Source organism: Leptopilina heterotoma, unplaced genomic scaffold, assembly GCF_015476425.1.
Source record: "Leptopilina heterotoma isolate Lh14 unplaced genomic scaffold, ASM1547642v1 Lhet_169, whole genome shotgun sequence".
In the NCBI taxonomy this organism is placed as follows: domain Eukaryota; kingdom Metazoa; phylum Arthropoda; class Insecta; order Hymenoptera; family Figitidae; genus Leptopilina; species Leptopilina heterotoma.
Window position 1 is genome coordinate 1,578,072 of NW_025110885.1, and position 25,424 is coordinate 1,603,495.

A 25,424-nucleotide genomic window follows, 5' to 3' on the forward strand; every position below is an offset into this window, starting at 1 on the left:
AAATTAATTTTTTTGAAAAAGAGTAATTTAATTTTTTTTATATTATTTGAAGTTTCTATTTTCTAATATATATTTAATTGAAGAATTTACGAATAATTGAAATTTGGAAAACTGAATATTGTAATTAAATGAATTTAGAAAATTGTCGAAGAACTTTTCCAAAAATTAATTGATTTAAAGAAAAAGTTTAGTGGAAAATTCTTAAAAATAATAATTGAACTGAAATGATAAAAATAATTACTTTTTAAATACTTTCACTGGTTCGAGCCTTTTATTAATTTAAATGAATTATATATATATATATATATATATTCAAATGATATAAACAATTTTCACCTAAAATTTGTCATATTAATAAAATGTAAAATTCAATTACACAATAATGTAAAGTTGAAAAATATTATTTCACGAATTTAAATTCTTTCTAATTAAAAATCACTATAAAATTCAGTAGAATTCATGTAAAAATTCTATAGAATCATTCTAGTGAAATTTTTTAGAATATTCATTAGAATTCATATAAATTGATTGTAGTGAAATTCTATAGAACTTTATCAGCTCAGACCTGTAAAAAACCATCTAAATCTAAAATCGATTTTTTTTTGTCATAAGGTCCCTTTTTTCACACGCGGTCACATATATTAAAAAAAAAATGTGTGTATCCGTAGAATGGATCCTATGATGATGAAAGACTATTACCTGGGTATATTAATTATCAAATTTTAAGTGGGATACTTCGTTATGTTTACGAGGTAGAAGCCATGAATGGTTGAAAGGCTTTTTTTTTTAAACGCACATCACGCATGAAAGTACATCAGCTTTGTGGCTAGCGAGGTGGATACATCAGGCCATTTTAAAAGCGACATGCATGCGGTCGAGTAATTAATATTAATGTTGCATTGTGGCCGAGCGTTTCGGCTGACTCAGGATAGCTGTGTATGTATGTATGTCGCTCTAGAAGTTTATATGCATCTGCTGGAGAAAAACCAGTACTCGTAAAACATGCGAAAAAACAACTCTCATCTACTTTGCCTTATTCCTTTCAACCTTTCGTAAAGCGAAATTTTCTCCCTCTACATGCTATATACATATATATAAAAATGTATACTCGTATATATATATATATATATATATATATATATATATAAACCTGTGGCAAAAGTCGAGTGTTCGTGAAAAGAAGGGCGCAGTCACGCCACAAACCGGAAGCAGCCCCTCTCACCCCTCGCCCTTCCCCTCGACCCTATCCCGTCAACCTATATAGGCCCTACGAGGGTCATAAAGAGAAAAATCGGGACCCTTATCACGAGAATGAATTTATCACTATAACCACCAACAAGGGAGACAACATTCGTGTAAATAAAATAAAGATATATAAATTAAATTAAAATTGTAAGAAAAAAGATTTAATAATTCGTAGCCTTTTTTTGCAAACTCGTATTAGATTTACTTTTAAAGAAAATTAATTAATTCTTTTTTTGTGAATTATAATTGCCTTTTTTTTTGGTAATGAAAAACTTTTGTTTTTTGGTCAGAGGAAATTCATTTTTATGGAGACAAACATTCTGGCGAAAGATGAAAATGCGAATTTTCAGTAGTAGAAAGAGTGGATTTTCGTCAGACGAGATATTGTGACTGTTTTGTGAGTTTTGTACATAGAACTATTTTATGCAAAGGCAAGTAGAAAATGTAGTATTTGGTGGGACAGGAAAAGTTTTTTTTTTTTTTTTTTTTTTTGCATAGAATTTTGTTTATAGTGAGTAAATAAATTCGATTCTTTAGTAGAAAGAATAAGTTTTTGGTCAGATTATTTATTCTTCTTGTTGCGAGTAATATTTTTTGAGAAATGTGAAAATAAATTTATTATAAAGTAAAGCATTTTTTATAGTAGTAGGAGTAAAATTTAGTCGGACAAGTTTATAAATTTTTTAGACAAAGTCTTCTTTTGGAAGGTGTAACATTTTATGGCAGAAAAACTACTGTCCGTTTAGACAAATATTTTGTAAGAATAACATTTTGTTTTTAGACCGAAAAGTTGGAGGTATGAGTAGAAAAAGAGCTTTTTGGACAGACAAAAAAGGTTTTTGTGTAAAAAAAAAAAGAATTTTTTGGGGAAAAAATAGATTTCAGACAGACAAGATTTGTAATTTTTTTCTATAAAGTCTTTCTGTTGATAAAAACTATCTTTTAGTAGAAAACGTACTTTTTGGTCAGACAAATATTACTTTTAACTTTTAAGCATAAAATTCGTTTTTTTTTGTCATGAATTTTGGTAATTTCAGTAGTGAAATACTGATAAAAACTATCTTTTAGTATAGAAAACGTATTTTTTGTTCAGACAAAAATTACTTTTAAGCATAAACTTCGTTTTTTTGTCAGGAATTTTGGTAATTTCAGTAGAGAAATACTTGTTCGTAAGACATAATTTATCACTTTAAACTTTATTGACAAACTATTTTGGGAAAGATTAAATTTTGAAAAGGAAAGAAAAAGGACTGGAGTAGGGAGAATACATTTCAGTCAGACAAGATTCTTATTCTTATACTTTCTTGCCTTTTCGGAACGAAAACTATTTTTAAGTAGAAAAATTGCTTCTTGATCAAATAAATCTTAATTTGTGTCTATAGTCGTATTATTTTAAGAAATTGGAATTCTGCTTCTCACGAGATTAAATTATAGTTTTGTCAGACAAAAATTATTTTTATCGGAAAAAACTTTCTGCAAAATATTTGGAATCAAAATATTTGTAAATTTTGTCTCAAAAGAAAACTGTTTCTTAGTATTTTTATTGTCAAACAATTTTGTTTTCTTGGACAACAATGTTTAAGTAGTAAAAGTACTTTTTGGTCAGACAAATATATTACTTTTAAGCATAAAATTACTTTTTGTCTGGAATTTTTGTAATTTCAGTAGAAAAATACTTTTTGGTCAGACATAATTATGTCTGACCAAAAAGTATTTTTTTAATTATAATTAATTATAATTAATTTTTTTAATTATAATTAATTATAATTAATTTTTTTAATTATAATTAAGTATTTTTTTAATTATAATTAATCACTTTAAAGACCAAATATTTCGGAAAAGGTAAAATTTTGAAGAGGAATTCAAAAAGATTTGAGTGGAAAGGGTATATTTCAGTCAGTCAAACACAAAATTCTTATTTTTGTAAAGAAAGTCCTTCCGCAAGAAAAAATATTTTTCAGTAGAAAAATTGCTTGTTAGTCAGACAAAACATATTTCATGCCAGCATTATTCTTTTAAGAAATTTGAATTTTGATTTTTCAGTAGAAAAATTAGTTTTGTCAGACAAAATTTATTATTAGTGCAAAAAACTTTCTGAAAAATACTAATTTTGTAATTTTGTAATTTTTTATGAATTATTTTACTTGCAAAGCACTTTTCAACGAAGTTTTTAAGTAGAAATAGTTTTTTTTGTCAGACAAAAAATTCATTTACAAAAAAAATGTCAGCATTCAATTTTGCAGTAGAATAAGTCCTTTTTGTTCAGACAATTTTTTTAAGTACGAATGTTGTTTTGAGTAGAAAAAATTGACCGTTCAGTGAAAAGAGTCGATATTTAGCCAGACAAATGTTTTATTGAGTTCATAAGTAGTATTGTCAGTAGTAAGAGTCATTTTAATCAGACATCTGTAAATAAATATATTTCTAATACAGTCGAACCTGGATAAGAGAGAACTGGATAAGCGAGAAACCTCTATAAGCGAGAGTTATTTGCTGGTCCCGTGACTTAGACTTCTGTAGTTAAGAAACTAGATAAGCGAGAAACCTCTATAAGCGAGAGAAAATTGCCGGTCCCTTGAACTCTCGCTTATCCAGGTTCGACTGTATTAATAAATATTCGGTCATTCAAATTTTTTTTTAAGTTGATGAAGCAGTTCCGATATTTTAATGTTATTTAATAAATTCAAATAAACCTAATTACAATGAGTAAATAAGTAAATTAATAAATTTTTATAAATAATTAAATTAATTTAAATTTAATATTATAATTTTAATAATTAATAATAAATACCAATATATTTACTACATTTTCTGCATTAATTAATATAATAATAAAGATTTGTTCCACTAAAGCAGAATTTATTTCTTGATTAGTATAAATTTTATCGAATAAAATTGTCCTTAAAGCGTTACGTGTTCATTCTTTGAAAAATCACATTACCAAGATGTGTCACAGTGGAAAAGCAGGTTATATAGTCAGACACGCGAATAAGTTAGACTCATAAAATTCTGCCTGCTTAAGTAAATGAAACTCTAAATTTTACATCACGAACGCCCTCGTCATTTCAATTTTAACTTTAATTAATAATTAAAATTCTCCTGCCCTCCCAAAATAATGCATTTTTTTCAAATTTTCGAAAAACTTTTATATTTGATCAGTAATCTATATTATACTATGTATACAAAAAAAAAATTGAAAAAAGTTTTTTATATCATTTATAATTGAAGGAAAAAAAATGTCAACTTATTATTTATATTTTGTTTTGAAAAAAAATTTCACACTATTCACTAGATTTTTTTTTTCAATCATTTATAATTGATAAAAAGAAATGTCAACTTTTATTTTCTACTTTTTTTTGGAAAAAAAAATTTGAGTTTTTTTTCTCCCCCTATAAATGTATTTTATTTACGTTGCGTGAAATTAAGGATTTGATTTATGGACGGAAAAAAGAGAAATAAAATAAAAGTGTTGATGAATTATAAAGAAATGAATAGAATGAATGATATTTTAAAAGTCCATATTCTAAATATTAAAGAAAGATTAATCTAAATGGAAATAGAAATGTCAAACAACATTCAACTAAGCAATGTACTTTATCTGAAGTAGATAATGCTCACAAGCAGCTACCCTTCCGTGTCTCCGGCCTCTTTTCCTAAGTTTATTTCGAGGGAACGACTTCTTTGGTTAGCGTGACTAGATAGTAACCCACCTGTCGGACAGGCGCCATTCGATAAGATAAGAGTATCAGATTATTCTCTTTATTGGGATTATAATCTTGTTCGGTTAATCAAGCAGTTTAAGTTGACTGAAATGCAAACGCTGTCCAATAATTCTTTTTTTCTCAAAAGCAATAATCCACTATTTTTATACAATATCACATACGAGGAAAAAAGAATTATAAAGAGTCTTCCTTATTTTTTAAAAAAAGAAATTTGGTATTTTACGATACATAAAATATTTCAACGCGAATATCGGAAGAATGCTTTTTATTACTAAATTGACGAAATAACTTTACTTTATGTTTATTTTATGTAAATTTTTCTTGGCTTTCGTGATGGTCGTTCTTTTTAGAAATTGCGAAAAAATGACCTTTGAAATATTAATTTTTATGATAAGAATTTCATATATTTTTATTTATTTTAGATTTTATCATATTATATTATAATAATATACAAGTTTTTCAATTTTTTTTCCAAACAAAATATGAAAATATTCATCAGGATTGATAAAAAAAATGTAATTTTGTTTTCTCCTGACTTTTCCTTGATTTTCAGATAAAATTTTAATTTATTTTCTGATGTTCATAAATAAAATTCAAATGGAAACCAATTATAAATAAAAGAAGATAATTTTTAGAAAAAAAAATTCAATTAATAATTTTTCCGTTGTTTGTCTATTTTATGAATAAAATTTATTACTGTGGCGAAATTCCCTCGATTATTTTCAAAAATTTCGATAAAATTATCAAATGAATTCAATTGTTTTAAATTAAATTATAGAAAATTGTAATTATTTCGAAATTGTTTAATTAATTTTCTATAAATATTCAATTATCTTGAAAAATTGAATCGAAATTTTTTAAAAACGTAATTTTTCAGAATTTTAAGACAAACTTTTCTAAACATCAAATTTTTAAAAGTAAATATAATTGGTGCCGTTAACTTTCATAGACATTTTTTTAAAAATTTTTAATTAATTTTTAATTAAATTTTTTCAAATTTTTTTAAATCCTATTCTTTTTGAAAAAGTTTTAAAAAATATTGTAATTATTCCAAAATTTTTCAATTAATGTTTTTTAACATTCAATTATCTTTCAATAATAGAATCGAATTGTTTTGAAAACTAAATTTTTCAGGATAACTTTTGTCAAACTTTTTTGAAGCTTCAATTTTTTAAAAATGAAATTAATTACTGCGGTTAATATCGCTCCATAATTTTCAAAAATTTCTATATAAAATTTTTAAAACATTAAATTATTTCTAATAGAATATTAGAACATTTCATTTATTTCAAAAGTTTTCAAATATTTTATTTTATGAACATTCAATTATTTTTAAAATGTGGAATTTTTTGAATTACAATATCGAACTTTTCTAATTATCAATTTTTCAAAAATAAAATTGATTGTTTCTCTTAACTTTCATCAAGTTTTTTAAAGTTCAAAAAAAGAAATCTTAAAAAATCAAATTATTTTAAATAGAATTTTAGAAAATTTGAAATATTCCAAAATTTTTCAATTACTTTTTTTTAACATTGAATTCCCTGTCAGTTATAGATTCATATTGTTTAAAAAAATTTTTTTTTAGAATTTCTTGTTAAACTTTTTGAAACTTTAATTTATTCTTAATAGAATATATTAGAAACTTTTATATATTTCAAAATTTTTTAATCACTCTTTTATAAATATTCAATTATCTTTCAAAATTGGAATTTTAATTTTTTTTAAAACCTAATTCTTCAGAATTGTAGAAAAAATGTTTGAAAACTTTAATTCCTTGAAGATAATCTTTTTAAAATGAACTAGACAAAATTTTAATTCTCTACCGAAATTAAATTATAATTTAGATACCATTTGGACCCTTCGATTCGATTTTCTTTTAAATCTGTAATAAAATTCTTTAACAAATTTAATTATTTTTAATTCAATTTCAAAAATTTTTTATTAATTTGATAATTTTTCAATAAATTTTTTTTTTCAAAAATTCAATTGAGATTTTCAAAAATATTTGTTAAAAAATTTTTCACTTTAAAAAGTAATTCTAGAATTTAATTATTTTAAATAAATTGCATTAATTACAGAAATGAGAAATGAAAGTTTTGTTTAAAAATTCATTAATATTAAATAATTTGTAGAGTGCAAAAATATTTCTAACTTTCTTGAATAATCGAATATTCCGTTCAATTATGCAATAAAAATATCAGAAAGGAAGCTTTTACTTATTTTTAATCATTAATTTTGAAAAAGAGGAAAAAAATTCTATTAAGATCTTTTTTCAAGCAAATTAGAAAGTAAAGTAGTAAAAAATTTTTTTAATAGAGTAAATTCGAAAATCAATATCCGTTGCTAGTGAGATTAACAGTATGAGACTGTTAGAAATTTAATGGTAATTTTTTCGATCACTTTTCTCTTTAAATATTTATTAAATAAGGCTGAAATTTTTTAAGAAAGTCTTAAATATAATAAAGAAGAGCAGTGATGGGCAAAATTTTTAATAATTCAAAAATAAATTATAATAAAACACTTTGAAATCGGTAAAGACGAGAAATTGAGTAAAAGTGACAGCGACAACTGATAAATTTAAAGTAATTTGTAATAATTAATTTTAAAAATATTAAAACTTTTGCACATCACTGTTCTTCTTTATTGAATTTTAGACGTTCGTAAAAAATTTTAGCTCAAATTATTAAATATTTAAATTTTAAAATTTAAAGAGAAAAGTGGTCGAAAAAATTACCATTGAGAACCTAACAATCACATTCTAATTTATAATCATTATATTCCTCGTACCAAAAATTAACCCTTTTGCTCTCTCTCTCTCTCTCTCTCTTTATAGTTCGCTTTGTATATACATATATATTGAAATTCAGTCAAACTTTGGTTTGGTTTCAACTGGATTGTTAGCAATGGAATGTCCAGCATAATGTTAAGAGGGATTTCCAGTAATATTTCCAAAGAGGGTTTGCTCAACCAACCACAAAGGTGAAGTTGTACTCAGTACAGAGCAGCATCCGACTTTGACTATTCGAGAGTTTGCATGTTTAATGAGCACTGTGGACAAGAACTTAGTTTACATCACCAAAACGCAGCTTTATAATCAAAGTCATTCTTTGTGTCCCGAGTACACTTAAAATGCAAATTTAATTTTAAAATATTTGAATTTTCCCTAAAGTGATTTTCAAAATCAGTCTTTTAAAAAAAATTTATAAAAAAAAATTTCCACTTGCCCTAACGTTTCCAAGTTCAGTTATATACGTACCTATTGTTATGTATAGTATGTGTAGTTCATTAGAATACAACTCGTTTATTTAGAAAATTTCACTTCACTTCCATATTCAAAATTCCTGATTGCCTGAATAAATATCCCAAGTAATTAAACATAGGCGAAACAAGAAAATATATATATATCTTTCTGCAAAAAAGAAGAAAAAAAAAATCTCAATTCAAACAAAAACTATTTTTATAATTCTCAAAAATTTTATCTTTAAAAATTTTTAAACTTTAAAAAAATCAATTTCAATAGTTTTTCTGTTTATTTGTTTTTCGAGCAGAGTAAACAAATTTAGCAGAGTATGTATATTATGTTTGCCTGCTTTTTTCTTTTTTTTGTTAAACATATTTGCTTTTAATTTTTTTTTCAATATACACACTATTTACAGTGAATTTTTTTTTTTGTAGTTCATGTCGTTTCTTTTGTTTACACGAATAATAAAAAATTGAAAATAACGAAAAATTGTCAATACTGGAAAAATGGAAACAAATTAATAAAGCTAGTAATACATTCAATGCGGTAATAATAATAAATCACTTGTAGATTGACATTGTTGGTATAATTTTTTTCGACACAGTTTTTTTTCGCTATTACAATACAAATCGTCTGTAGTTTACTATTTTTTAACCAGTGATAATAAATTTGTTACCATTTCATTTTGTTTTTTGTAACAAAAAAAACGTAACCATTAAAAAGAATTGTACAACATTGTTACTTTAAATTAGCCAACATCAATACTACAAGAAAAAAAAAAATCTGTGTCAATATACACATATTGAAATGTACTTTTTCAATCTCTTTTTGAGGTCAAAGAACATATCGAATAAAATAACAATAAATATGTATAAAAAAAAAGATTATATCGAAAAACAGGAGGACAAAAAAAATACTCCGATTAATTGAGATATACATTGGCTTTGACATTATTTTTGTGTGTGTTAAAATAAAAAACAAAAAAATATTCTTTCTTTTTTGTTTTAAAGGCAATGAAATACAGTGGTTCCTAAAAAATTTTCTATTCAAAAGAGACAGTTTGGTTGATGTGATGGCGGGGTTGGTCAATTGGTTAAATTGAAAAAGCCAGCATACAGACGATGGAATGAAAGAAATGAAAGGCACGTGTCAAGGGGTGGTGAAGTGAAAGAAATGGAACATATAGAGTGACAATAGAAGGGGGAAAGAGTGAGAGAGAGACCAAGTTCTTTCAGAATAAAAACCATTAAACCAAATGACAAGCAAATAGGATCGGGACGAGATTGAACGAGTTACACACTGGCATCGGTCCCTAGTGTCGCAAAAGAGTGCGACAGTTTCTTGCTGACGTCATTTTTCAGCATTTGAAAATTACCTCTGGACCATGGCCAGCTCTCTGCACCTTTTTCTCAAACAATTTCTGATTCTTACATTTTTCTCTCCCCCCCCCCTGAAAATAGGAATTTTTTTTTTTGGCAAATTTCCAAAGAGATTAAAAAAACATTTTTTTCCATCCTTCTTCAAAATTTTGAATATAGTAAATTCTTTTTGAATCAAATTTATTCTGGTAGGGAAATTTATTTATTGTTTGAAAATATTTTTTGCCCTTACCAAAATTTGTAGTCATTAATTTACTCATTTGTACTCAATAACATATGTATGTACTATTTTTTTTTACTATTTGGAACCTTTTTCTGGATTTGTGCCACTAAAAGCTACTTTTTTCTTTCTTTTTGGGAATTTGTACCACTGTAAACTAGTTGAAAAAGAAAATTAATATTACTTTATTTTCGAAAATAATAAAAAAATTCAGAAATTACCTATTCACGTTGTTTCATTATTACAGAAAAATTTTGCTACTAAATTTAACTTCATTAAACCAAATTAATTTAATCCTAGTCGATTCAAATTTCCCTTCATCAAAATTTTAAACTATTCGAACTTGTTGATAAAAGATTAAAAGAGAAAAATATTTCTATAACATTATAAATTACAATTAATTAAAATTACAATACATTGATTAATTCACAAGTTCTAAAAAACTTTTTTCTAATGAAGGTGATTTTCTAATTTTCTTTTTTCTAATAAAGGGCATTTTCTAAAATTTTCTTTTTCTAACAATATTCAATTTTTTTATTGACAATCAATAGGTATGTGATTAAAAAATAAAATTTATGAAAATATTTTAATTCTTAATAAAAATACTTAAGATTTCGTTAAAAAATTGTAAAAAAATAGAAGTTTTGCAAATTTTTTAACAACATTTTTAAATAGTCTAGTTAAAAACCGTAATTGACAAATAGAAATTATAGGGATTTTTTCCTAAAGATATTTAAAATTTTCTAAAAAAATTTTTACAAATATATTAATTTTGGAAATTTTGGTATAAATATGATGCAAATTATTATTTCTTTTTTTCGAGGAAGAATAGAATTTTGATGAAAAATTGTGATAAGAAATAGGAATTTTATAAAATTTTTCTTCTTTTTGAAAAAAAATCTTATTATTATTATTCAAAAATAAACTAATAATTTTGTGAACAAAATTTTTATTGAGAAGCAGAAAATATGCAAAATAGTTTCTATTTCCTACTCTTAATTTTTTTTAACAATTTTCGAACTATGCAAAATAGTTAATCTTAATTTTTTAACAATTTTCTAACCATGAAAAATAGTTAATCTTAATTTTTTAACAATTTTCTAACTTTTATCAAAATCATGAAACTTTACAAATTTTAGAAAAATAAATATTAGAAATCATAACTTTTTAGAAAAACTATTTTTAGAAAACAAGATTTCATTAGAATTCGCTTTTTTTTAGACAAAAAGGATTAGAAAATATTTTTTAGAAAAGTGACCACCTACCCATCAAACTGAAAATTTGAGAAATAATTGAATTTTACTAAAATTTAGAATTGAATTTATTAGCAAAAATAAATTTCATATTCTTTTTCTAATCAAGAACTTTTTTAATGGAGAAAACGAATTTTTTAGTTCTAAATATTAATATAATATAAATAATATATTTTCATAGTAAAGATTTAGAACTTACTTATCATTTAAAAAAATATAAAAAAACTATTGTTTGAAAAAAAAATTCAAAAATCGAAATTCAAAAATATCAGTTTTGGATAATTCACCTATTTAAAAATTTTGCTACTAATTTAACTTTATTAATCGAAATTAATCTATTCTAATCCTAGTTGATTTAAATTTCCCTCAATTGAAATTTTAACTATTAAAACTTTAAGTGTTGATAAAACACTACATTTGATTAAAATTGCAATACATTAATTAATTTAAAAAATAATTTGCATCTAACCCAAAAATTTAGAATTGCATTTATGTATCAGCATGAATAAATTAAAAATCCTTTTTTTAATTACCAAATTAATTTTTTTTATAGAGAAAACAAATTTTTTAGTTCTAAATATTTATATGATATATTAATAATATTTTAATATTGTTTTTCAACAATTTATATCCGAAAGACCTTAATTGTTGAAAAAATTACACTTAATATATGGAGGATAAACATTTTGATTCTAACTGCTATACATCAAAACAAGCAATTTTGGTAAAATAATATTACATAAATTCATGAACTCACCATCGCAATGATTTTAAATTGAAATTATTCTATCTTTACTACGCGGCTAATTGTGAAGCATTACATTTTCCTAAAAATAATTAAAAATCCACAAATTTTTTCCCGCATCGTTTTCATTTATTAGACATAATAATACCCAGGCGGTATTAATTTTGAATGCAAATATGCGAATTTAAGGAATTTATTTAATAAATTATTGCGCGAGCTGTTTAACTATTGTTTAAATTCATACATTGAGTTTATGAATATTCAAGTAGAGGGATAATAATATTTCTCCTTCTACATGGCCGGCACTTACGTTCCTCCGCCAGTTTGAGCGAAATATGTGATTCTGTCTGGACTCTTCATTTCAACTCGACAATTTTCTATTTTTATGAGTATTTAAAATTTAGTTTATCATTTATTCTAAATAAATTGATATCACCTATTATGTCATTTGAATTTAATTAAGTTTACTTAGTTTTTCAAATGGGAATATTATTTCTTTTTTTTGGTTCAATTTATTACTTATCGGTCATCAAAATACCGAATATTCTGTCAAATGATTTTTTATATTATTTATTCTCTAAATGACAATTTTTTTTTACTGAAAACAAGAAAAAGTAAAAATTAATTAGGGAATCTTTTTTTTTCTATAAAAGGTAAGAAAACGGATTTTTTGTTAAAGAAAAGAAACGACAATACTTTTGAGACAAATTAATTCAGAAACATTTTTGAATTTTATTTTATTTGGATCAAAAAATTTTTTTCAGTATGAATTGGAAATAATTTTTAAAAATATTTTTAAGAAGATTGGAAGTATTTATGAGTAAATTAGAAATATGAATTTGAGATAATTAGAAATATTGTAAAATTGAGGAAATTAGAAATATTAAATCTTGGTGTAATTCTGTTGAATCGCTTCTACTTTTTTTTATTTTTGCTGGTGAATGGAAGCAGAACAAAATAATTGTTTTCCATCACATCATTATTTGCTTCTTGAGTATCAGATTATTTTTTCGTAATTTCGTTTTCCTCGGCATTTTTCCACGTAATAAAGCTTTTCAAATCTGCAATCTGAGACTTTAAAAGTCTTTTTTTTTTTTTGGAGACAGTAGTAAGCAAATGGGTTTGTATTGTATAAATTTATATTTGTCAAGGAGAAATGTGACTTTCGCATTTTTTTTTTTTGCCAGATGTTCAGTGCATTTAATCAATGCAAGCCACGTTTCACTTGATATCACCCCTTTCCGGTTCTTCTTCTTTTTTTTTTACTTTCGTTTCCAAAGTTCCAAGAAGCAGAAAGACGAAAGCAAGCAAAAGAAAAAAAAAGGGAGAAAATACTTGAAAGGAGGGATGAGTGAGAAACAATTAGCGAAACATCTTGAACTCCCCAACGTTGGATGCGTATACTTTTCAAGGATGAAAAATTGATGATAAGTTCTTTCAAGCTTTTTATTTTTTTTCCTCTTTCCTTTCTTCTATTTGCCCCTCTCTCTTAGTATGCGAAGTCTTTATCCTTTTTTTTTTTTTTTTTATTTCCTTTTGGCTCGATTCCCTTTATCACCGCGCCTATGTCCGGCGATCTCGCGTGTTTCAACGAAATTTACTCGCGTACGATCCTGATAGGCTCTATAATTATCCCGTTTTATCTTCATCAGAAAAGCTGGGTTACGTCGCGCGAGGAAGCGGTTAAACGTCTAGGCGGTGCATTTTGAAAACGCCATTTCGTCAATATGTCGTCTCTTCATATATGTACGTATATATCTATATGTGTACTTTTCTCGAGCATTGGTATGAGCCGGGGCATTTTGGCATATTATAACATACACTAAACGATTATATATTTACACACGTGAAAATTGTCCATTTTCTACCTTATTTCCTCATACCCTATTATTATTATAAATTTGCCATTCTTCCTTTACAACTTATTTAACATTGTGTTTATACGGAAAGAAGAGGAGAAAAGTGTACCTTATACATGATAATCTACAATGTTGCTGCTGGAAAATTTCTTAAACGTGAAGTTGACTTTTGAAATTGAAAAATTATGACCTCTTCTTACGTATATTATTTTTATACTCCCAACTGTTGTATATATATACATTTTACCGTCAGTTCATATTTATGACACTCACAATTCTCACCGACGATTATTATTTGAATAATTTAGAAATTATTTTCAATTATTAGAATTAAATTTTTTTTTAAATTAAAAATTTGTTAAAAAAGCAAATATTATTAGTTTTATTCCTACGTTCAAATTAAATTGTTAAATAAATTAAATTTCTACTATTGGAATTAAAAATGAAAGTAGCACAAATAACGCGAGCGTGAAGTTTCTTATTTCACTTTTAACATATATAAACAATGTTTACATTACATGTCACATGAAAATAAGACTTAAATTTTCATTCCGTTAAGCAAAATATGTTATCTTTTAAGGTTGACTATTGTTCTTAGGAAAGCATGACTGCCAATGAGGCAGTGAAAAATTCAATTATTCAGAAGAATTCTAAACAAAAGCACTATTTTTCTAAATTTATTCAGGGAAGTCAGGAAAAAGTCAGGGAATTTTGTCAAAAGTACTGGAATAATATTTAATTTCAAGAATTCATAAGAAAATTCTGAACTTTATTCTTCAGTATTGAAAAGATTTTATTTATTTCAAACTCCTTCTATTTTTAACGATAATTGAACTTAACAGATATTTAAAATTGAATTTTTTGAATAATTGAATTTTTGAAAAACTATGGACAAAAAATTATTTTTTATGAATTATTTTCGAATAATTTTTTATTTAAAAATTCAAAAAATAATTGAATTTTATGAAATTTGTGTTTTTAATTTTTTTTTATAAATAATACCTATAAATAAGTAGCAAATGTCAAGCACGGTAAACGAAGTATTTAATCTATTATTATTATTATTATGTTAATTATGTAAATTACAAATTATTTATTTTCAAATTTATTTCTAAATAATTTCGGATTTCAAATAAAAACAATTTAGCTTAAAAATATTTAATTTGTTTTTTAATTTTATAAAATCTTTTGCATTATTTTTGTTTATGAATCACAATTTTTTAACAAAATTATTATTTTGTTTTAGAAAAAAAATTAAAATATTTGCACAATTCAAATTTTTATTTCTTATTTTTGGAACAGGATTTTTCACAGGAATTAAGACATTCAAAAATTTAAAATTCAAACCTTTTTTAAATTAAAAAACTTATAAAAGTATTGTTATAAAACATGAAGAAATCGATCACTCCGAGTCTTCGACTCGGAGCAATCGATATCTTCATGTTTTCTATTAATTAAAGATGACCGAGAGATAAAATCATTATTTTATATTATAAGAATATTGTTACTTTAACTTCATCAAAATTATTTCCATCACTTTAATTCAATTATTATTTTCTAGAATTTTAAATTATTTTTTATAAAAATAATTGAATTCCTCAAAAAAAAATTTTATTATTTATGATAATAATTGAATTCCACTAAAATTTTTATTATATATGAACATAATTAAATTTTTTGCATACAATGTTATTAAATTCTTTTTTAAATAATTGAATTCATTTTGGGAAATTTTATTAAAATAGTACATATTGAAAATCATTGAAATTAGGACAAGAATTTTTTTGATATTTATGAGAATAATTGAACTTTGGAGAAGAATTTTGTTATTTATAAAGATAATTGGGATTTTTACGAGAATTTTTTTAAAATTTTGAACATAGTTGAATTTTATAAGAAGAATTTTTTTTTTTAAATAATTGAATTTCTGCAATTATTTGTAATTTCTCAAAAATTTAATTTTTTTTAGTGTTTTTAACAAAAATTTAAGTTCTACAATTTTATTAAAATTTTTTTTAAATAATTGAATTCTCTTTGGGAAATTTTTTTTAAATAGTAGGAGGTTGAAAATCATTAAAATTAGAAAATTTTTGAAAATAATCGAAATTAGTATAAGAATTTTTTTGACATTTATGAAATTTTTTTTTTAATTTTTCATAAAATTCTTTATTCAATTATTCTTAATACAATTTTAATTGAATTACTCAAAAGAACTCGATTATCTTTACAAAATTTCAATAAAAAATTCTTCGAAAAATTTATAAAAAGTTACAAAAATGTTATTTTTTAAAATAAAAAAAATTTCATTAACGCAAGTTAATAAAAAAAACTAACTTAAAAAGTGAACAAAATGAAATAAAGAATACGAAGATTATTATAGTTAATATAAAATAAAATAAAACATTAAAATAAAAAATTAAAATAAATTAAGTATGTTTTATTTCTACGTTCAAAATTATTATTAATAAAATAATAATTAAATTTCTACTATTAAAATTAAGTATTCGTTAAAATAGCAACAAATTATTATCAGTTTTATTCCTCCGTCCAAAATTATTAAGTATTATTAAAATAAATTCTAAAAGTTGAAATTAAAAAAAAAATTTGCATTCTCACAGGTAATATAAAAAATATTTAAATAATTTATGTCTATATAAATTATAAACATACAGAAATTTGCATGGTGGGTAATTAATTACAACATATATTGATTTAAAATTAAACTTTTGTTGTTTGCTTAACGGGAAATAATATTAAGGTGCCCTTAATTTTTTGTTATTAAATAAATCCAAGTACAAATAGAAATTTGCATAGATTATTTCATAGGGGATATAATTAATTTTATTGATTTTAAATTATACTGTAAAATAATTCAATTTTGTATATATATTATATAGTTAACATGGATTTTGTATAATAAAATTCCTGTTTATAATATCGATTTTTCAACGAAAATGAAAATCAATCTTCTAAATAATAAAAAAAAATAATCGTAATAATTCAATACGAAATGAAATTTACAATAAGTATTTATTACAATATATAAAATTATTACAACGGTTTCGTTATTTTACGTATGTCATTGTTTTACAAAATATTAATTATTAATTAATTATTCGTGTAAATTGAGAATATATTCGAAAATTAATAATTTATCATTTGGCTTTTTATGTTCGAATAATTGAATAAATATAAATAGATAAAAAAAGAATATGATTATATAATGAATAATAAATATTTAATAAATAAAAATAATTTTATAATAACTAATAATTAAATAATTAATATTTTAAATTATACAAAGGAAGAGAAGTACATAATACAATAGGTAAAATAAGAAAATTGAAATTATTAAACAAATTATTAAAAATAATTAATTAATACCTAATAATGAAATAATAATACATACAATACAAAATATGAAATTATTAAACAAATTGAAAAACAATGAAAAAAATATTCCAAATATCAAATGTATGAAAAACCATTTTTTTTTCTTTTTTCGAAAATAAAATAATGTGTGTATATAATAAATCTGTCAGATTTAATTTCATTTGAAACTGACCGAATGACCGGGAGTTTTTCACGAGTTATGGGTTGAAATTGAAAAAAAGGTCGCAAAAGCTTTCAGTAAAACACCCCCCCCCCCCTTCCTCCCCCACTCTCTCTCTCTCTCTCTCTCTCTCTCTGTCTCTCATCTTTTATTTATTTATGGTAAACTCATCGGCAAAGTTCACGATCTTAAAATTTCATATCGAGCTTTACCTTGCCATCTCTTCGGTTAGGTGTATTGATATGTATGGCGTGATGCACTTTACCCGCCTTCGGCCGAACGTTTCATTTCCCGCTCGCGATATAAGTCAAATATGGGAAAGCATTCCGTACGCTTTTCCCAAACGCGGTAAGAATTTATCCCAAAGTTATTTCACTGACATTTCCGTACGAATTCACCAAACTTATTTCACCATCATTTCTCACCGCTTTTACACCCCCCCCCCTCTCTCTCTCTCTTTCTCTCTTTCTCTCTCTCTACGCGTTCAATTCTCTCCCCCTTTAACCCCCGCCTCAAAAACTGTCGTCGCGGTTCTCAATCTGTCTTATTACTCCCTCTCCTATCAATAATATCTTATTTTTTTTATATTTAATAGTTTTTTTTATATTTACTATTTCTTTATGTCCACTATTTTTTATATTTATCATATTTTATATTTACTATTTTTATAATTACTACTTTTTTAAAATTATCATTTTTTAAAATTACTATTTTTTTAAATTAACGTTTTTTATATTTACTATTTTTCCATTTACTATTTTTTGTATTTACTATTTTGTATATTTACCATTTTGTATATTTACCTATTTTTTTATATTTACTATTTTATATATTTACCATTTTTTATATTCACTACTTTTTTTAAATTAACTAATTTTTATATTTACTATTTTTACTACTATTTTTTATATTTATAATTTTTATATTTACTACTTTCTTTAAATTAACAATGTTTTGTAATAACTATTTTTTCCATTTACTATATTTTTTATATTTACCATTTTTTTATTATACTACTATTTTAAAATTAATTACTCCTCATATTTATTATTTTTTATTTTTACTATTTTTTATATTTACCTAATAGTTTTATTGAATTGACTAATTTTTATATTTGCTTCAGTGAAACCAGTCAGAATGCAACTCGATTTTTTAAATTTTATTACAGTAAACAATCATTAAAAAATTGATTTATAATTTAATTTTGTAAAACATTTACCATGTTTAATATTTCGAAAAAAATATATATTTTTTTTACTCTAATATAAAATGATAATAATGTGAAAATGATAATATTGATAATAATAAATATAATGAACGAAAGTGAATTATCCCTTGTGCTTAAAAAAATCCTGTTTATTCCAAAAAAAAAATACTCTAACCAGAAAAATAATGAAACAAGAAATTGTTGGCTAGAAAAATATGAAACTTCATATAATAAGAGCATTAAAAGTTTACCTGTAATAGACTGAAAGGAATTTTATTTTAAAAAAGAAAATGTCACATGGAAGATATTTTTTATAAATTAAAAAGTACGAGGAGAAAACCAACTTTTTGTGCGGGATTTTTTTTTATTTTTAGAAAACTTAAAATTTTTGTATTTTCTAACAAATTGCGTAAATTTTAATTAATACGTTTTTTCACTCTCTCACTCTATTATTTTTAAGGGGGAAAAAATATTAAAACTTCTTAGTAGAAAAAAAAGTAATTAAAATAATAATTCGAAGAGGCGTTTTTTCCTCTGTAAGCCCGTTTATATTTAATTATTTATTTTTAAATATTTACGATTTTAACGTATTATAAGGAAATTTATTAATAATATTAATTAATAAATTAATTAATTAATTAATTAACTATAATTAAAAAATTTTTAATTCTAACCGTTTTTAAATTAAACAACTTATAAAAGTATTTGTTATAAAACATGAAGAAATCGATCACTCCGAGTCTTCGACTCGGAGCAATCGATATCTTCATGTTTTCTATTAATTAAAGATGGCCAAGAGATAAAATCATCATTTTATATTATAAGAATATTGTTACTCTAACTTCATCAAAATTATTTTCATAATTTTAATTCAATTATTATTTTCTAGAATTTTAAATTATTTTTTCTGAAAATAATTAAATTCTTAAAAAAAAATTTTATTATTTATGATAATATTTGAATTCCACTAAAATTTTTATTATATATGAACATAATTAAATTTTTTGCATACAATTTTATTAAAAATTTTTTTTAAATAATTTAATTCTTTTTGGTAAATTTTATTAAAATAGTAGATATTGAAAATCATTGAAATTAGAAAAATGCATTTTATTTTTGAAAATAATTAAAATTAGGACAAGAATTTTTTTGATATTTATGAAAATAATTGAACTTTGGAGAAGAATTTTGTTATTCATAAAGATAATTGGATTTTTACGAGAATTTTTTTTAAATTTTGAACATAGTTGAATTTTATAAGAATTTTTTTTTTTGGAAATTATTGAATTTTTGCAATTATTTGTAATTTTTCCAAAATTTAATTTTTTTTAGTGTTTTCAACAAAAATTTAAATTAGAAAATTTTTAAATTTTATTCTTTTTAAAATTGCTAATTTTATATAAAAAAAAGGCAGTGAGAAGGTAGCCGCGCTCTTTTAAGCGCGCGAATTGTTGCTAGTTAACTATTAGTATATAATAACAATATTACATTATTATATTAGTAATATTAATAGTAATAATATGAAATACTTTGCTAGGAAAAAGAAAATTTGTAATTTATTACTTTTATCAAAATCGGATTTATCATCAATAAAACATAATAACGATAAAACTATATTCTTATAGAATCGAAGAATCAAGAAATAAAATAAAGAATTAAAGAGATAAATTATAGAGCAATAAATATAGAATAATTTTTATTTTCTTTATTTGTATTGCTTTAACTGACTGTTTTATCTTCAATTGGCTGATAATATGTTGCTTTTATCATCGTTATATATATCAAAGCGCATTATATAAAAGCTCAACTTTCTTTAAACCAAATAGGGGAAGTTTTCCGTATAATACGCGTATATTAATAGAGTTAGGGAGATTTATAGGAAGCAGTATAATAAAATTATGAAAGTTATATCTTCGTGTGTGTGTGTATGTCGGTAGTTTCATTAATATATGCGTGATTATTAATAAAATTCAATAAAATTTTCACTGAAACGTCTTCATTTATTTTATTTTTTTTTTTTTAAAGAAGAAAAGGAACTAAATGAGTGACGTAAAATTGAAAATTCGTGATATACATTAATGTGTATTATATAAAACTGACTTCTATTATCGCGCGAAAGTTTTCATGTAACTCAGTGAGCCGCGTTATTATGCGCACGTGATTTTAATGTCTATGTAGCTTTTTTCCTCAGTACAACACAACGTGCGCTTTATTTTATATCATTGCACTTCGGAGACCACTCTTTTGTTATACCCTTAGGGGGGGTTGAGTGTCAGGGCATAATAAATCCTCTCTATTTTGCTTTACGCTTTACTCGCAAAGCTCCTCTATATTTTTTTTCGGGCAAAAATTCTGATAACTTTATACTCTATACTGGCTTGAGTAATTAGTAAAAAAAAAAACAGTTATTTTAGATACACTCGAACAATGACCGCAAAACATCAAAAAAATTCAAATATCTCTTTTCGATTATAAGAAAAATGGATAACGTTTTTTCTGTTTGCAATTTTTTTACATTCGTTATTATTATTATTGTTTTAATTAATAAATAATTAATAATATACACCTAGTCAGGGTTGGACGTTAGTCAAGGTAGGACCACGCTATTTTTTAAATAAGAACACTAGCGCCACTTATAAGGTCTAACCTTGACTTATTTTTTTTTAAGGTTTTTAACTTTTTTAATTTCAGACAAATTAATTCACGAAGATTTGCCTAAATTTATTTTTCAAAAAAAAGTTATAAAGTTCAAAAGACATGGTCCAACCCAGACTATAAGGTCCAACCTTGACCAAAATTTTTTTTAAATGCTTATAACTTTTTTAATTTTAGACTAATCAATTTACCTTAGCAAAAATAAAATTTAAATAAACAATAGAAAATAATAAAAAAAAAATGAAACATAAAAAGAACATAAAAAAATGTCCAACAAAAATTTGTTACAAAAACATTTCTTTTAATTATATTTGTTATTAATTATTAAAATCCTAATATTCTAATTTCTAATAAAGGAAAAATTTATTAAAAACATATTCCCAGTGAATGGAAATTTTTCTTTTTGGATTAACTGACAGAAACTGTTATATTTCATTCATCAAAGAAGTATATTTTTAGTTTTTTTTTTTTTTTTGAGTCAATAAGAAATAAAAAAAATGATATTAAATTTTTTTCTATCGCTCTAGATATTGATAATTACTTTCAGTTGGATTGTATTTCAAAAATATTGCTATTTATTTTAGAAAGGAGGAGAAAAAATATATATAATATCGATAAACTCACCTCCTTGTTGCCACAGTGCCATCAATACTAATAGGACAAAATCCATTGCAACAGCTTTACTTCCAAATAAGAAGAATAAGTCTCAAACGTGCTTTATCACTGTTTTTTTTATTGTTCACTAACTGTCACAATTTTTATTCCATTTAATAATAATAAAAAAGTGAAATAATTTCACTTCAAAATTCATTTTACATTTAATACACATTCTTTTTGATGATTATCAATCATAATTGTCTTCTTCTTCTTTCATTTCCGGCACTTTAATTTTCAGTATAAATATAGTGGCTGATTATAATGTATTATAATTATAATTATAATCATATTCATAATCATAATCATAATCATAATCATAATCATAATCATAATCATAATCATAATCATAATCATAATCATAATCATAATCATAATCATAATCATAATCATAATCATAATCATAATCATAATCATAATCATAATCATAATCATATTTATAATTTTAAATTAAATAATTTTAAATATGATTTTAATTATATTTTAAATGATAATTAGAATATTTTAAAGGATTTTGAATAATGATTAGAATTTTGTTGATATTTTAAATAATAATTAGAATATTTTAATGGTATTTCAAATGATAGAATTTTTTAAAGGTATTTCAAATAATAGTTGGAATATTTAAATGTTTAAATAATAGACGGGATATTTCAGTAATCTTGGAAAATATTTATTACAATTTTCAAATTTATTTACAGAAATTCTTAAACTTAAATTGATTTATAATAAACGTAAAATATTAATTGACTAATATATTAAAATGTGATTCAAATTATATATTATAATAAAATATAAAAAAAAGTCTTTTTTCGTTTTTTATTAGCAAAATAAAGAAGAAATTTTATTCCTTATTTTTATTCATTAAATAAGAGAAGAATAATTTGTTAATGATATTAAAACGTTATTTAAATTATAATAAAAAATCAAAATGATCTTTTCTCGTTTATGATGAAAATAAAAAAAAAGAAGATACTTTATATTCTTTATGTTAATTTACGCGCTGGGGTAATTTTCGAATTTACCAGAAAAAATATTTAAGTTCTATGCAAATTTGAATTAATTTGAATTGTGAAAATTACAGCGTCATTTGTGTTTAAAGGATTGTATCGCTAAGTTCCTTGTCAATTTAGCGTCGACGATTCCGGAAGATTTTCATGTTATCAAATCCCCAGGTGGTCGTCATCTAACTACCTTCTTGCTATCGTATAAAAGCTAAGATGCGGCCCTTTATGAACGCTATAACTTTGCCATTCCAATCCTTAGCACGATTATTGTTTCATTTTCTTATTTTTATTTTTTTCCTTCCTTCTTTCTTATTCTTTCCTTTTGTTTTCATTCACCATCAATTTTATTTTTCAATCGTCAAGGGATATAGTTAATTTCTTAATTATCTTTTATTATTATTATTATTATTATTCCTAGTATCTTATGTGCTTTTTTATAAAGTTGGCCTATACGCACTGTATACCTATATAAAAATGAAAGATGATTGGCTGAAATGAAAATTTTATTAATTCCTTAATAATTTCAATGGAACTTTTCGAAAAGAGAATATTCTGTTCATCTATCCTTTATATCTACATTTTTCCATTTTAGTTAAATGAGAGAGAAAATGTTAGAATTTAATTTCCCTCAGTGAAAGAAAGTTTTATTAAATCTTTTTTTTTTTCTTCTCTTTTGTTAAAAATCATATTTGAAAAAAAGAAATTGTCTTGTCTTCTTGAATAAGAAAACATTTTTTTAATAATTAATAAAAAAAATCCAGTTACATTAAATGTCTATTGGTATAAAAAAATATTCTAAGAAAAGAATTTTTGTTTGTTTCTTTTTGGCGCATGAATTTATGTATAATTAATTCTATTTGATTTCATATTTGAGATTAATAAATCAGAAAATGCTTGTTAAGCTTCACAGAGATTTATAAGAGAAAATTGTTAAATCCTTTTGATTTAAACATGATCCGCGTAGTGCATACATCATGTAAAGTAACGATGGAAAGGAAAAGACTTTTAAGGAAACAGATTTTTACATTCAAGAGGAAAAAATATGCATGTCCTTATGAATATTCACGATAAAATGTGACGTTTTAAAGTCCCTAAACCATGCGTAGCAAATGACAAAAAGAAGAAGAAAAAACTGAATACTAAAAATTTCTTTGATTTTTGTCATCTGTTCGTTTATCTTTGCGAGAAACTAAAGCAAAACCAATATTTTTACAAATTTTCCATCGAGGTTTGAATTTTTACTGTTTAAAAAAAAAGAAGAAATATATCGATGACAAATTTATGTTTTTTAATTATAAAACACTAATTAACGATTCTTTCAATAATTCAATCAAGATAATGGAAAGAATATTTAATAATTATTGTCTTTTAAAGAGAAGGAAATTAATATTTTTAAACTTGTTATTACATTTTAATGATTAATAAATTAAATAGAAATTATTGAAAAATGTCTTTTAACAATAAAAATTAAATTCCTATTCGTCAGTTTTCATTTTATTTTAAATTCACAAGAAGATGAATATTAATGTGATAATTATTTATTCATTCATATGTAGATAATGTATTTTATTTTTAATAAAACAATCGGATTTTAAATCAAAATTTATAAGAATTTACAAGGGACATTTTTTTTTAATAAAAATTTAATTAACAGATTTATTTTTCTTATTAATATTACAATATGAATAATATGTAATTTTCCTTTTAAGTATTTATAACTGACATCAAAACAAGTATCGATTGAAATTAAGAGGAGTATCAGTATGATGGGATCGTCTTTCACATCTATTTTCTCGATACTTGATAACTTTTTCTCTTAACAAACTTTTCACGGTTTCAATTTAACAACATGTCAGCTTGTAAGTAGACATTCCATTTCTCTTTATAAATTAAACTCTCTTTTTATACTGCAACTTTTCTCAAATTATTCAAGTAATAAAATAGATAATATAGAATAAAGACAAGAAAATTTAGTAATGAGTTGACTTTCAAAAGTTTAATAGTTTAATGAAAGTAAATTATCGAAAATTAAATAGAAATTTATAGGAATAAAATTAAATTGATAAAGAAACTATTGACTTTTAATTTAATGTAAAGTAATGAAATTTATAATTAATTTGTCGTATATTTTGGAAATAATTTTTTTTTTTTTGGGCGAGGGGAGGAAATAATAAAAAAAAAGTAATTTATTGTAAAAGCAGCACCTAATCAGCGCACGGTATTAGATATTATTATCGTTGAATTAAGCTTCCTTCCTCTTCGCTTGTGCGACACTTAATTAAACAATGGAATTGTCCCTCGAGAGCCAATGGAGCAAATAGTAAACTACAACAAGTAAATATGTAATGCTCTGTACATTTTATTAGTGTACCAATTCGTTTTGTAATTTGTTAAAATTAATTCCGTTAAAAAAATTTATAAATACTACATTTTTTTCAATCACAAGTTCAACATTATTTAGAATTAATAAATTAATTTTTAATTTTTAATTATTAATTAATATAACTGAATTTATAATTTTATTTATTTCAATAGTATACAGTCTTACAATGACAATTGCTTGCGTAGAGAAATAAAATTGTTAATTAGGTTTAATTATTGTTATAACTTTCATTTTAATTTTAATCAAAATTTAAATTAGAATTAGAATTAGAACTTTAATTTTAATTTATTTCCACTTTTCT

General features: G+C 23.3%; 1 protein-coding gene across 5 annotated transcripts in view; it reads right to left on the reverse strand.

The window, feature by feature from the left end:
* Positions 1 to 25,424, reverse strand: part of LOC122499530 (cell adhesion molecule 1-like) — a 76,490-nt gene that overhangs the window by 47,125 nt on the left and 3,941 nt on the right. For 3 of the 5 annotated variants that reach the window (XM_043607940.1, XM_043607943.1, XM_043607941.1), the window contains one exon: positions 21,704 to 21,961. In XM_043607940.1, the coding sequence (XP_043463875.1) occupies positions 21,704 to 21,749 (46 nt within the window). In that variant the 5' untranslated portion in view covers positions 21,750 to 21,961. Of the gene's footprint in view, positions 1 to 21,703; positions 21,989 to 25,424 lie in introns of all 5 variants that reach the window. The other 2 variants (XM_043607942.1, XM_043607944.1) reach the window with 1 other exon arrangement.